The 15260-nt window shown below is 43.9% G+C and overlaps 1 protein-coding gene across 2 annotated transcripts in view; it reads left to right on the forward strand.

Moving 5' to 3' along the window:
• TEKT3 (tektin 3) overlaps positions 1 to 15260 on the forward strand; it is a 56181-nt gene that overhangs the window by 38909 nt on the left and 2012 nt on the right. For both annotated transcript variants that reach the window (XM_033961277.1, XM_033961276.1), the window contains exons 4-7: positions 1861 to 1931; positions 3016 to 3159; positions 5769 to 5991; positions 8936 to 9090. In XM_033961277.1, the coding sequence (XP_033817168.1) occupies positions 1861 to 1931; positions 3016 to 3159; positions 5769 to 5991; positions 8936 to 9090 (593 nt within the window). The remainder of the gene's footprint in view (positions 1 to 1860; positions 1932 to 3015; positions 3160 to 5768; positions 5992 to 8935; positions 9091 to 15260) is intronic.

The following is a 15260-nucleotide window of genomic DNA, read 5'->3' on the forward strand; positions in this document are numbered from 1 at the left end:
TCCAACTTCCTGTTTCTGTCAGCATGGGCGGGAGAGGTTACAAGAGGATATGTTCTGTAACAGACCCTGTAGTGCCAGCGCTGTAAACAAGAGATATGAAAACTGAACAAGCCCATCAGCTCTGATAATTATTATTAGGTGTTAATTGCCAATCGATGCTAGATAGTGCCCAACTTTCTAAGCATATTCTATAAAATGGCATGCATAAATTCTAGCGTATGAATCTCAAAAGGGGTGTGGCCAGGGGAAGAGCATGGACATTCCTAAAAGTTATGCGTGCTCTTACAGAATATGCCTGATCTGCGCACAACATAGGTGCAGGTGTTTAGGCATGGTTTTTATTAGCCTAAACAGATGTACCTAAATGTTAGTCATGCGTAAGGGTGCTAAGCATGATTTTATAAACATGACATAACGTCACAGGCATTTTATAGAATCAAGCTAAGCACTGTTTTTTGAGGCACCAATTTTTTTGGCATGATATATGGAATATGGCTCCAAATGCTGCACATCCTATTTTATACCTATGGGCCACATAGCACTTACAGGGATCTCAAAGTCCCTCCTTGAGGGCCGCAATCCACTCGGGTTTTCAGGATTTCCCCAATGAATATGCATTGAAAACAGTGCATGCACATAGATCTCATGCATATTCATTGGGGAAATCCTGAAAACCTGACTGGATTGCGGCCCTCAAGGAGGGACTTTGAGACCCTAAGCTTTAGTAAAAGGACCCCTAAGTCAAGCTCTTAGTAAGAAGTAATTCATGTATAATTCTGGAGACCACACCTTCAAAAAGATATAAACAGGATGGAGTTGGTTCAGAGGAAGGCTAATAAAATGGTTGGTGATTTTCAGCATAAGGTGTATAGGGACAGACTTAAAGATCTCAATATGTTTCTATGTAGCATGTTGCTATAATTCAGTGATCAGGGAATAAATAGAAATAAAATAATACAAAGTAGTGAAAATAAGATGATTCCTTTTATAATGGATACTTTTTAAAATATATTATATTATTTACTACTTTATCCAGTGATCAGGGAAAAATCTGTAGGCACTAACCAGTAGGCCAGCTTTAAAAATACTGGATGACATCACTATGCGCTCTGACCTCCCTGAGATTGCTAGGAACAAATTTAAAAATAATATCCACTTATTTTTGAAAATTCCAGAGTACATGCATCTTTTCAACTTCACTCCTCCCCTGAAGAAAGCCTCTCCCTACTGCAGCTATAAAGTGCATAAGAATTGCATTTCCATGTGTACTTTTGGTTTCATATATTTATTTATTTATTTGATTTTTTTTTTAGCCTGTCCTCCCAAAGGAGCTCAGAACAGGTTACAAATCAGGTCCTCAAGCATTTTCCCTATCTGTCCCGGTAGGCTCACAGTCTATCAAATGTACCTGGGGCAGTGGAGGATTAAGTGACTTGCCCCAAGTCACAAAGAGCAGCTCATGTTTGAGCCCACAAACTCAGAATACTGAGGCTGTAGATCTAACCACTATCCCACACTCCTCTGTGTAGGGTAGATAATTTGCTAAAGGCCTACTTCCACAGGCCTGTTTTGGCCATGGAGAAGCTTCTAAAATTATCTTGTCTTTACTTACACTGTCTGGAAGAAATTCCTCCTGGTCTTTTTAGCATATGCAGTGCATGGAAGCGGTAGTAACACAAAACATCCAGGCTCTACGAAAAGAGTTTGCCCAAAAAGTATATTTAGAACATAAGAACATAGAAATTGCACAAGTTTTGTTTCAATAAAGTGGTTATGAGTAGCCACCTAGAGCCTTCTAATTTAACCTCCAGGTCAATAGCAAGAATATGTTTTAAAGTTTATTTTTTTTCTCTTTTACAGGAGGTTGAAATTATTAGATCTTGTCAAGAAAGAATGAGGAGACACCTGGACAAGGTTCTAGCTCAGCTGGCGTAAGACCGATCATTGAGTCTGAATATCTCTAAAGTGGAGTTAAAACTGCTGTCCGATGTGACACTGGGCCATAACAAGGGCATATTTCAAGCCTGATGTCAAAAGTGGTTCAGAACCCCATCTTTGGGATATCTGGTTCTAACCATAGGAAAGCTCTTTTTCTCGTCTAATCTCCTGAGGCTTTAGTGACGTCACTATCCTATGGTCTTGCAAGGACCTCAGTACTCTAGATCAGTGTTTCTCAACTCTGTACTGGAGTACCCCCTTGCCATTCAGGTTCTCAGGATATCCACAATGAATATGCATAAACTTGATTTGCATACACTGCCTCCATTATATGGGCGAGGTAGGGAATTCGAGCCATTGCATAACCCAGTGTCCAGACTAAATCAATGTGTATCATTGTCTGTGATCACTGGCTGAACACTATCCCTATGGTGGACTAGTTAAGTTGGGGGCAGTGGCATAGTAAGGAGGGGGTGGGGGGATGGACCACCCTAGGCGCTATCTTGGAAGAGGTGCCAGCACCTTTCCTCCCTCCTCCCCCATACCTCTTTAAATCTTTGCCAGCACGAGCAACTTCTCCAATCACTTCCTAGTCATGGGGACAGGAAGTTACATCATAAGGAAAGCTAATGCCAGCATGAGCAGGAGGCCGGAGGGCTGCGAGTGTGGCATGCGGGACAGGGAAAGAGTGTATGTGTGTGTGGGGGGGGAGGGGTGCACCGCCGCACCGAGCGACTCCTGCCCCTGCTATGCCAGTGGTTGAGGGAAAATCCCTGGTATGTGTATTAAGGTTCGTGGTGCTGTGATTCAACAGAGGCTAGGTTCAACCCAACTTCAAGCATAAAGGAGCAGAAGGAAACTGCAGAAAGGTCTGAAGAAGTAGGATTGAATTCCATAGACTATTATGGGACTATTATGGGACTATTATGTTGGCACTCATCCCATCTTTGTGGGTTGTTTTTAGTAACCTGAACTTGCTATATCCTTTCTGGTTCATACATAATAGAAAAGTCCTGGCTCGTGTTTCAGTCTGTGTCAAAGCCTCACAGGGATTTTTTTTGTGTGTGTGTGTTACAGATCCAACAGAGCAGCTCAGCATGAGCTTGAAAGAGATGTCAGTGATAAGCAGACGGCCTTGCGAATCGATGACAAATGCCATCATCTCAGGAACACTTCCGAAGGCATTGGCTACTTCAGGGGAGTAGATCGCATCGATGCAACGTAAGTACCTCAAATTTAATGGTTGCTGTATATACCATTGTAGCTAACCATCAAGATAGCAGCCACATAGATGTATTTCCCAGTTTTTTTTTTTTTAATGATCCCTGCTTTCTGTAAGGGTGTGCTATTGCAGGCTCATTTTACAACAGCCTCACTGTGCTTTGAAGTTGACATCTTCCGTTGTTTGGGACTATGGCGAGAGTGGCACACTTAGCTGTTTTCTTGGGATGTTTTGTCCATGGCTCACAACAATGACACAGGGTCTTGTAATATCACTGGTGTAGCATCATTCAACATGATGGAGTAAGTTTAGATCAGGCTTGTCCAACTTCAGACCTCAAGGGCTGCAAGTGGATTAGGTTTTCAGGATATCTCTAACTGAATATGCATGAAAAAGATCTGCATACAATGGATGTAATGGGCATGCCACTCTTTTTGGTTGGTGGGGCCAAACAAGCCAACCTTCAGCCTCAGTCTCAAGCTTTCTAGGTGCTGATGCTATGTCAGAAATATATTGATGGGACTGTGACCCCAATGGTCCATGTGATTCGCTGCTTGTGGAGTCTTAGAAGCTTCTCCCCTGGATACTTCCTTCCCTTTTAGGGCCTCAGCATTGGCAAGCATTACTGCCATTAGTGACACATGATCCTGTATTAGTCCTTATGAGGATGAGATGATTTTATTATAATGGAACACATTAAAATATAAGTAACATGGTTGGTTCAAGCAATACCTTCGTTGCAGGGAGGGCAGCTCAAGAATAGACTGGGGGTATATATCTGCTTCAGATCAAAATAATGTCTCCTGGAACTGTCATCTTCTGGTTTCCTAGAAAGACCAACTAAATCCTCCATTTAGTGGATAATGAAATTGGTCTTGATGTTGACATTAATCATTAATTGGTTTTTGAATGGAGCATGCAGGAGTACAAGCTATTTTCATAACTATGAAATCATTCCTTGAATCCTATATCCTATAAAGAGAGCAATAATTAATTGTATGTTTGTATATTAAACAGCTCTAAGGATTTTGATGAAATGGGAAGAGGTTACATTTTGGGGTACTAGAAAGCGATTTAGGTAGGTGCCAAGTTTGGAAAAATTAATTTTGTAGGGGAAGGGGTTGAAAAGACATTTGGAGCAGCACCAGAATGAGGCTTGAAATGCACTGAGAAAGACTGGTGGAGCACCAGAGTAAGATTTGGAATGCACCAAGAAAGGCTATTAGAACACCAGAATGAGGCTTGGAACGCACAAGACTGCTGGACATCATCGTGTCGCATCCATGCATGCTCAGAGGCCCTCCAGACATGGCCCCGAACTTAGAAAAGGAGATGAGAGGGGCAGGAGGCTGGAGGCAGAATGGGGCAGGGCCAGGGTGGAACGGTGCGGGACTGGGGGCAGAACAGGGCAGGGCCACATGTCCTCTTTTTGTGGAGAAGAAATCTGGTAACACTATCAAGAACCATCAGTTGAATAAAGGACACATGTTTACTTACACCTATGGAAAGGGAAGTTTTCAAATAACCCATTTACCTTGGAAATTGCCCTTATTATTTGTATGCGTGTGATAGATATTTTGAGATTCATAGAACAAAGTTTAATATTTAAAAGCATGATAAATTGGGGTCTGGGGCAGATTGGGGGCCTGAAAGTTAATGGGGGGTGGGGAGGTGTGTAAAGCTGGAAAGTTCATACCCTTATACCAGGTACCACCAGTAACCCATATTGTAAATCACTGCAGAGAAGAAAAGAAAATGGAAAGAACTGACATTTCTTGTCTGTAATCAACTTTTGGGACCAGTGGTGTAGTAAGGGGGGGGGGGAGGGGGACGTCCACCCTGGACACCATGTTGGTGGGGGCGCTGGTGCCCCTCCTACTCTCCACCCCCTCCACCTCTTCCCACTCCTCCCTTCGCCACGCACATGCCCCCCTTCCTCTGAACCTTTGGTTGTTCACCACTGCAACAAATTCAACGTGTTCCTCGTGATCACGTCAACTCTCCCACTGATGTCACTGGGGTCACGAGGAGAACGTTGAATTTGTTGCTCGCGGTGCTGTAATCCAACACACCCCTGCAAAACATGGACAAGTGATTTTGTCCCAAACAATGGCGTAGCAAGGGTGAGAGGCACCTGGGGCACAGGTTCAGAGGAAGGGGGGCATGTGCGTGGCGAAGGGAGGAGTGGGAAGAGGTGGAGGGGGTGGAGAGTAGGAGGGGCACCAGCGCCCCCACCAACATGGTGCCCAGGGTGGACGTCCCCCTCGCCCCCCCCCCCTTACTACACCACTGGTCCCAAAAGTTGTGCATATGATGGAACTATATTAGAATATGTTGTTAAGGAGTTTTCTAATTGACTGGAATTAAATAATTGTGCATATAAGAAAACTGTACATTTTCATTTAATTTGTATCACAGCTGGAGGTCAGCACAGCAGTTTCGTAATTCTATATCAGGCACCAACCATGAGGAAACATTTTTAATTTCAGATCAAAGATTTCCTCTACAGATCATTTTAATACCACTTTCTGCCCCTAAGTTACAGAATACTGTAGTCTACCTCAGCAGCACTGTCCTATTGTGTGTATTTCTGCTTTCTTTTTTCAAGGATCTCGGTGCCAGAGACATGGGCCAAGTTCACCGATGACAACATTTTACGCTGCCAGAGCGAGCGGGCTGCCTCTGCCAAGCTTAGGGATGATGTCGAGAACCTGTTGATAATAACAGCCAATGAGATGTGGAACCAGTTCAACACAGTCAATGTTGCCTTCACTAATCGCATTGCAGAGACCAACGACGCCAAAAATAAGTTGCAGAATCATCTAGCTAAGGTAGGCCTGGTTGTTGAAGATTGTCCTTCTCCTGCAACCTTAATTGTGTGGATTCTCTCGGGCAATGGTGATATGAATGTAGAATCAACCGAAAAAGTAACCCTTCAAGTTATAGCTTGCCATGGTGAGAGCCATTTTGTTGGTTTGCAAGCGACATCCATCGTGCTTCACTTAAATATAGACACACACAAAAAACTCCAAATAAAAAACTGCCAAAAGGAACTTGAAAGAAACCACAAAAAGGCAGCAATAGTCAAGGGTCGCAAGGAGCATACAAAGAGATCACTGTAACTACAGCGATCTCTTTGTATGCTCCTTGCGACCCTTGACTATTGCTGCCTTTTTGTGGTTTCTTTCACTTAAATATAGGCCACTGAAATAGCAATACCTTAATTTTATCACTTTTGCAACCGCTGATCCATGTAAACTGTAAAAATAGAGCAGACATACACAAGAATGACTGCTCTTTGGTGGCAGAATTCAGGTATATCTGGAACAGACACAAAGGGATCTTAGTGGTGGAGGAAAGACCCCAGGTCACAAATGCTAAGACTGGATAGGCCAAATGGTCCTTATATACCATGTTAAGATCTTCTCTCCTTCTACGCTGAGGTCAGTGTGCTTATACTGAAGTGAGACAATATGCCACTGGTGAGATCTCTACTGGTCCTCTCCATGACCACTGCATTATATATTAGTGGTGCACAAAAGGTTTCCAAGGAAGAGAAATATGATCACATGGTAAAGCTGTAGCTACCTTCCGAAGGCAATCAGAATTATGAATGGGTCATATACTGTTCAGTTCATCATGGAGACTTTCAGGTTATACTGGAAACTACGGGATTGTATCAATTGTCCAGTCTCTGGAACAATGCCAGAGATCTCCAGATTAGGGATGGGCCGCCAGAAAACTTTTCCCATATTGTGTCTGGGAATGTATTTGTTTTCGTTTGGTCATTTTTCATTCTGGGAACAAAGTCATTGCGTACAGGTCACTTACCCTTCCAATGAGGTTTGCTTTGTAGAATTTGACCTCCTGTGTATGAAAATAGCCTCAGTTTTCTCCTATCACATATAGTTTTTGAGCAAATCGCAAATATTTATAGCATGAGAAGTCATAATGTAACGCATTGCGCCGATTTAAGAGTTCCTATAAATATTATTTTCTAGAATCGTTTTGCTGTTGAAGTGCATTTATAAATGAGATTAGGAGCATTTCTAATTAATTTCCAACAATAGTCAACCAGCATTGATGAATTCCATCTGCCCTAATATCATTTCTCCATTTTAGCAATGTCCTGGTGCTCATCACTAACACTACCAAGATTATTGGGAGGGAAAAAATGTAAATTTGAGGCAAACTGTTTTAATATTTCAGAGATTGTTATAATGTTTACTCCAAGCATTAGAAAATATAGCGAAAATGTTACTCTTTTGCCAAAAATCAGAGGATTATACTGAAAAATTAAGGTCAGTTTTGAATTCAGCGACCCCCAAATCACTGTAGAACACCCACTACAATTCATGCCCCAAAACCTCTGTTACACAGTGTAATTGTACTTAATTAATTCTTCTACTGAACAAAACCAGACTGATAAGTCATGCATTAAATGAATGTGCATATAATTGAAAAACCATCAGTGTGAAAACATGCATGCATTTCTAAATAGTGGACTTTGGGTCACAAGCAATTCAAAACGGCTAAACAAAGTTCAACAAAAGCTGTTTTGAATTGCTTGTGTCCCAAAGTCCACTACAGTACTCCCACAATATTCATGGGGGTTCCGTTCCAGGAGCCCCGCGAATATCGAAAAAACGCAAATACAGTTTTTTGCCTGGGGAGGCAGGAGAAGGCAGCTGGAGTGCCAGCGAGTGAAGGAAATCACACGCGGTATGCTCTGACCACCTCTTCCTGCACTAAAGTCAGGCTTCACCAATCAGGAGCTGCTTTGAAGCCCGATTTTAGCACAGGAAGTCCCGGTCGGAGAATACCGTGAATGACCGGGGGAACACTGTATTTAGAAATGCATGCATGTTTGTACACTGAAGGTTGTATGCACATTCATTTAAAGCATGTCTTGTCAGTCTGGTTTTGTTCAGTAGAAGAGTTTATTAAGAGAGTGTAATTATGATTCTACTGTATTGGGTTTGGTATACTAAAATATTACACTTAACCAGCTATATTTTGGTCTGCTCCATGTACATAGAAATTCAAAGCTGGTACCCAGATATGGCCCAACATTGAATTTCTGGGAATAATGCCAGTGACACCAGCTGAATATCAGGCCCATGGAGACTCTGGGCAGTGGCGTAGTAAGGAGGTGGCGGATCGCCCCCGGGCGCTGTCTTGGTGGGGGGACTGACAACTCTTCTCCTCTCCGCTCCCCTGCTCCTTCCCATTCCTCCCCCCACCGTGCATGCCTTCCCTTCCCCCCACCTTACCTCCAGCTTTTCGCCAGCATGAGCAGCAAGTCTGGCCTCGGTGCTCCTTTCTGACATAATTTCTGGGTCCCGCGACTAGGAAGTGACGTCAGAGGGAGAGCAGGCGCAGGCAGCAAGTTGGAGACGCTGCTTGCACTGGGGAAGCTAAACAGGTACAGGGGAAGGGAAGGCATGCACGCGTGGCAGGGGAGGTGGTGAAGAGGACTAGGGGCATGCCACTGCCCCGGGAGCCTCCCACCCTTGCTACGCCTGTGACTCCAGGATTATATCAATTGGTTCCCACACTTGTCATGAATAGTATACTCTTTCGAAAAAGTGCACTCAATTGGTGGTACATGGAAAAAATACAACATTTCATGTCTTTTCTATTTGAAGATCCCTAACGACCATTAAAAAAGGCTTGTATCAACCTCCTTTCCCTTCTCTTCACCCCTGTGATGCCATTCCACGTCTCTAACACACTGCAATTTTATTGCTCTTTGCTGTGCTCTTAAATCCCCAGACTCTGCAGGAAATATTCCAGACTGAAATAACAATTGAATCCCTCAAAAAATCCATCAAGGATGCAAGTGCTCCCATGAAAGTGGCGCAGACCAGGCTGGATGAGCGAACACGGAGACCGAACGTTGAATTGTGCAGGGACTCAGCTCAGTTACGGTAAGGCAAGAAATCCAGAATGGAAAATAACCCTCAGCAGAAGATGTGCAGGAACATCAGTGCAGTTGTAAATGACTATTATTACTACTTAGTTCTAAAGCATTACCAGGCATACACAATGCTAGACAGATACACTCAACAGTCAGTCCCTGCTTCACAGTTTTAACAGGGTAGCCAAGGCAAACATACATGACACACAAGCGAATGTAAGAGACTGTGTTACAGAGAAGTGGTCAGTATTAGAAATGGGCAATCATTAACAATGACAAAGGAAATATCAATGGCATTTCCTCTGTTTTTTCATGTTGGCAAAGGGTTTTCTTTGCCAACAAGAAGCTTCTTCCATTTCTGTTTTCCCTTCTTTGTAGCCCTATGGCGTTTAGCCTTCCCTGTTGCCTCACTTTCCCATGCTCCCCCCCCCCATAGGTCCTTTGAGCCTACCTAAATACATGATGGTTTAGCAGAGATCCTTCAGGGCAAAAGTGATGCCCATTCACTACTGTCCTGGCCAAGGTCGCATCCAATATGGTGGCCGCTTTCACCCTAGCAGGTGAGGTTTGGGAAGGAGCCATGGGATGGTGGGCTGCGGGGAAGGCTTCAAGAAAAGTTTCATTTTGTGTCATCTCTCTTGACTAAAGAAGGACCCCCTCCACACACACACACACATGAACATTTTCCTAAACAACAGAAGTGACACAAAATATTTTGGCTTCCCATCCCTGCTCAGGATATATAAAAGCAACTTCAGAATGGTGAGCTTGTAATATGGATTTGAAAATGGCCAGAGATGAAGCATTGAGAACAACAAAAAAACAGAGAAAATGACCCAAGTTTCCGCAGAAAAAATGGCAATTCAAACAAGGCAAAAGATGTGGAAACCAACAATGTTCAAAAACTTTGTTTTATTTCTTCAAAGAGAACTAAAAATACTGTCCACATTTGTATTTACGGACCCAACATGGGCCGTGTTTCTGTAAACACCTTCCTCAGGGGTCCAATGAAAAAGATGTTATAAAATAACATTGCTAACCAAATGTGGAGAAGTGTGAGCGCTGCGCTGTAAACTCTCGCTGAAAAAAGCATGATACACTAACTCAGGAAGTCTGTTCCAGGCATAAGCTCTTGATGGTCTTGACGAGGGAACAGAGTAGACAAGCACGCAAATGCCTTAGATCTTTCGGGACCGTCTCCAACGCCATCTTAGCTAAGGTGATTACCGACTATATTGCTCCGTCCTTCGCAACCCGAGAGCGATAAGCGCATGCGCATATTACTGCTTCCTGAGCGTGTAGGTTGGACCATTTCCGGCAACAGGGTTGAAATAATTGAGTTAGGAGACAGCAGTGGAAGAGAAGGGCACAAATAAAAGTGGCTTGCTAGATGAACAGAGTTCACGAGGAAGAGTTTAGGGACAGAGATTTAATGAGGAGCTGCAGATCGAATGAGTTTGTAGGTGAGCAATGGAAACTGTGACTGTAGGTGGAAACGGATGGAGAGCCACTGTAATGATTTGAGGTTAGTCACTTATACACGCCTTCTCAGTTCTTCAAAAAATATTTCTATATTACTGCTGGCTTCAATTGGACATTAGGAAAATCCATTAAGATTTGCAAAGCTATATTGGGGAAATTCAGGTTTTCTTTTCCTTCAAGTAGGCCTTATGCATCTATTGTACTCCTTTTCTAATAAAAAAAAAATATCTTCTCTACTGGGTATTAATCTGAGATTTCCTACCTTACTTATGCTTAAACTCAAACTTAAGACCCAGCTTTTTCTTTTGACACCTGGATCTATCCCTGCTTTTGGTCTGATTATTCGTTTGGTCAGATGTCCAGGTCTTTTTACCTCTAGAGCAGCTGAAAATACCAACATGGAGATTTTCCCCCAAAAGGGGGACACACATGCAGATTTTAGTCCGCCCAAGCTACACCCCTTTGAAACCTCTACAAGGTGTGGATCTTCACATGTAACCAGAACATAAGAATTCCTGCTGCTGGGTCGGACCAGTGGTCCATCGTGCCCAGCAGTCCTCTCACGCGGCGGCCCCTAGGTCAAAGATCAGTGCTCTAAATGAGCCCAGCCTCACCTGCGTACTTTCCAGTTGAGCAGGAATTTGTCCAACTTTGTCTTGAATCCCTGGAGGGTGTTTTCCCCTACGACAGACTCCGGAAGAGCATTTCAGTTTTCTACCACTCTCTGGGTGAAACAGAACTTCCTTACATTCGTACGGAATCTATCCCCTTTCAACTTTAGAGAGTGCCCTCTCGTTTTCCCTTCCTTGGAGAGGGTGAACAACCTGTATTTATCAACTAAGTCTATTCTCTTCAGTATCTTGAATGTTTCGATCATGTCCCCTCTCAATATCCTCTTTTCAAAGGAAAAGAAGCCCAGTTTTTCTAATCTCTCGCTTTACTCATACACATGTGTACAATATACCGTATTTTCACGCATATAACGCACGCGTTATACACGATTTTACAAACCGAGTATAACCATGCGTGTTATATTCGTGAATGTGTTGTACACATTTTTTTTACATAGCTCCCCCCCCGACGTCCGATTCACCCCGCAGGACCGCTCGCACCCCCACCCCGAAGGACCACCCGCACCCATACCCCCACCCCGTAAGACCGCTCGCACCCCCACAGCCTCCCCACCCCCCCCCCCCATCATGGAGAAGCTGCCTACCGTTGTCCTGCTGCTTCCTCTGCCGGCGGTCCCACCCCTTCTCTGAGCCCTGCGTCTGCGCTGCTTCCTCTTCCGGTGGAAAATTTCGGGGGAGTACTGTACTCTATAACAGTGTTTCTCAACTCAGTCCTGGAGTACCGCCTTGCCAGTCAGGTTTTTAGGATATCCACATTGAATCTGCATAAACTTGATTTGCATGCACTGCCTCCATTATATGCAAATTTCTTTCATGCATATTCATTGTGGATATCTTGAAAACCTGACTGGCAAGGGGGTACTCCAGGACCGAGCTGAGAAACACCGCTCTATAACATTGTGCCTAAATTTTGGGTATGCCCCCGATGCATGCCCCTTCCATGGCCTTGGCCCCTTTGAAGTTGCTTGCTATGAAAATTATGAGCAACTCCTAATTACTGCCAAATGTAACCAATAATTGGTTGTTATTGCCTAATTAGGTAATTAATTTACGTAAGGGTCTTGTGTGCTCAACTTTGGGCAATTTATATGGAATCCAAGGCATAAGGAGATTGTTCTGTTGTACAATTGATTTTGAACATTTTGTATTCTACATTTTTCATAAAGGAAAAAAAATCAGCCTTACTCCTTACAACTTTTACACGTCCCTTGTTTATTCTTCTTATCAATTTCTTCTTTGTTACAAATCCTTCCTGTGAAAAAATTCTTTTAAACTTAAAAAAGAAGGTTGAAGAACAGAACGGCACTGCTTCCATTATTTCTGCTTTTGATGTATGTGAGTCTAAGGCAGCGCATAGAGCTTCTGCCCGTCACGCTGAAGTATTCCATGGAGCCCAAGTGCTTGGAATCAGTCCAAAGTGCAACATGAAGAAATTGTCCTTAGCTGCTGACAGCCCTCTTATCCTACTAAAAAATTGTTCTATACACATTCTTTTAGCATGAGAATTTGCAGAGCAAAACTGAGTAGATTCAGTTGTCATTTGGGAAAAGAGGGTGCAGATAACAAGCTTTTAAACTAGCAAAAAAAATGTGAAGCACATTTTTTAGACCATATGTTTTAAAAATTACTGATGACGATGGCTAAAGAATTAAAATATAAAAGGTCTAATAAAGTAAATACAAAAAAGAGGTCCTTCTAGAACAGGGGTTCGCAACCCAGTCCTCGGGACACCCATTATCAGTCAGGTTTTTAGGATGTCCACAATGAATGTGCATGAGAGAAATATGCATGCACTGTCTTCATTTTATGCAAATCTGGCTCATGCATTTTCATTGTAGGTATCCCAAAAACCTGACTGACTAGGTATGTTCCGAGGAATGGGTTGAGAACCCTTTTTTTTAGAACAGCCATATGTAAATTTAGTCCTTGAAGGCTGCATGACGACCAGGGCCTAGATGCACTAAGAGGATCGGTAAGACAGTGTGGGTCAATTCAAAAAAAGCGATCGATGCACTAAAAGGTTTGCATGCAGATGATTCACATGGAGGTTCATCATAATCCCCGACTCTCCCGTCTGATTGATGGCTGTGAGAGCGACTCTCACACATGTGCAGCACCAGAAAAACACCAAGTTTTTTTGGGGTGACCAATGCTCAACATTAACAGCATGCAAATAATATGCAGATTGTTAGTGTTGAGCATTGGTTGCTAAAGGGGTCAGAACATTTCTGGGGCATGGTCACAAGAACTGTGTGGTAGTCATAGTTCTTGTATGCATGTCCAGCAGACCCCCTCCTGAGTCCTTCCCCCCCACTAAAAAACTCCCTGATTGTTCAGTGGGCCCACCAATCCATGTGAGCCCAACCCCCAATAGTGGCCTGGCACCACCACTTCCCAGGGTGGTGCCTTTCCCCTGCCCACTGCATCCTGGGATGCACTGGGAGGGCCCAAGTATTAAATAAGAAGAAAAACTCTATTTTGAAGGGTCGTACCCAGAGGCAGAAGAGAATAGACATCCCTCCTGCCTGCTTTGTTGGAAGGTATGTTTGGGGGTGGGGGGCGAAGTTGGTCTTGTGTGGAGCTGGAGGTTGAAACTGGCCTGGCTCTGGGTCAGTTTGGATTAGTGCATCCATTGGATCACCAGGAATGTTTTTAATTGGGAGGGGGGTCAAGCTTGGGGGAGGGGGCAGTTTCCCTAACTTTCTTGTCAGTGCCTGAGCCAATCAGCACTTAGGCACTGACAGGAAAGTAAAGCATGGGACCAGTGGCGTAGTGAGGGTGAGAAGCGCCCGAAGCGATGGCACCCCTCCCCACCCTCTTCTTCTCCCCCTCACCCCTATCCCCATATACTCCCCCACCCCCTCATGCCGTGTGTGCACCTCTTCTCTTCCCCATACCTGTTTATTGTTCCCGGCACAAGCAGCAACCTCAAGCTGCTTCACTCACCAGTGTCGGTTCTTCCTCTGACATCACTTCCTAGGTGCAGGTTCATGAAGTGACATCAGAGGAAGAGCCAATGCTGGTGCGAGCAGCAGGTTGGGGTTGCTGCTCACATTGAGAACGTTAAAGAGGTAAGGGTAATGGAAGGGACACATGCGGTACTCGGGGTGGGGAAGGAGCAGGGGGGCAGAGAGGAGGATGGGTGACGGCACCCCCACCAAGAAGGTGCCCGGGACAGACCATCCCCCCTCCTCTCCCTTAGTATGCCACTGCATGGGACCCTAGAGACATTTCTGAGCTGTCAGTAGTTTAGCAGAGGTTTTTTTGTGTGCCCATTATTAAACTAATCTAAACTACCGTATTTTTCGCTCCATAAGACGCACTTTTTCCGCCCCAAAAAGTGGGTGCGTCTTATGGAGCGAACACAATTTTTTTTTTTTTTAAACACCTTCCCGCCCCGTACCTTTTAAAAAAACCTGCTAGACAGCTGCCTCCTTTGTTGCTGCAGGGTGGCGAATAAGGCAGGAGCGCAAGCTTTACACTTCCTGCCTGGTCCCGCGTACTCTGTGAATGGCTGCCATCAGTTCTCATGAACTGGGGGTCTGCGGGCTCCCTACCACCAGATGCCGGCATTTAAAAAAAGGTACTGCGGGCTGCCTACCACCAGACCACCAGAGGCACCTACGTGTAGAGGAGGAAAAACCAAGAAAAAAAAATTCTGAACCAAATTATTTTTTTCTTGGGTTTTCCTCCTCTACATTTAGGTGTGTCTTATGGTCAAGTGCGTCTTATAGAGCGAAAAATACGGAAAACTAAAACCAATAGGAGCTCGACTCGGTTAACAGTAAAAGAAAAAAGAATAAGCTAAATTTAAAAATGTAACTAATTTCCAAAATGTTTAGCAAACAGAAATGTCTTTAAAGCTTTCTGAAATGAAAAAAAAGGATGTAAGCTTCTTAGTGGATTTGACAAACTATTCCAAAGCTCTGTCAGTTTGAAAGAGAAAGATTGACTCCGGACATTGTTCTGGATATTGCATGGATCTGCTACTGAGCTATTTTAATACTATTGAACTCATTAGCATGGGACTAAAGAATGATCCGGGGAAAAACAAGTAATTCTAATT

This window comes from Geotrypetes seraphini, chromosome 10, assembly GCF_902459505.1.
Source record: "Geotrypetes seraphini chromosome 10, aGeoSer1.1, whole genome shotgun sequence".
Lineage (NCBI taxonomy): Eukaryota > Metazoa > Chordata > Amphibia > Gymnophiona > Dermophiidae > Geotrypetes > Geotrypetes seraphini.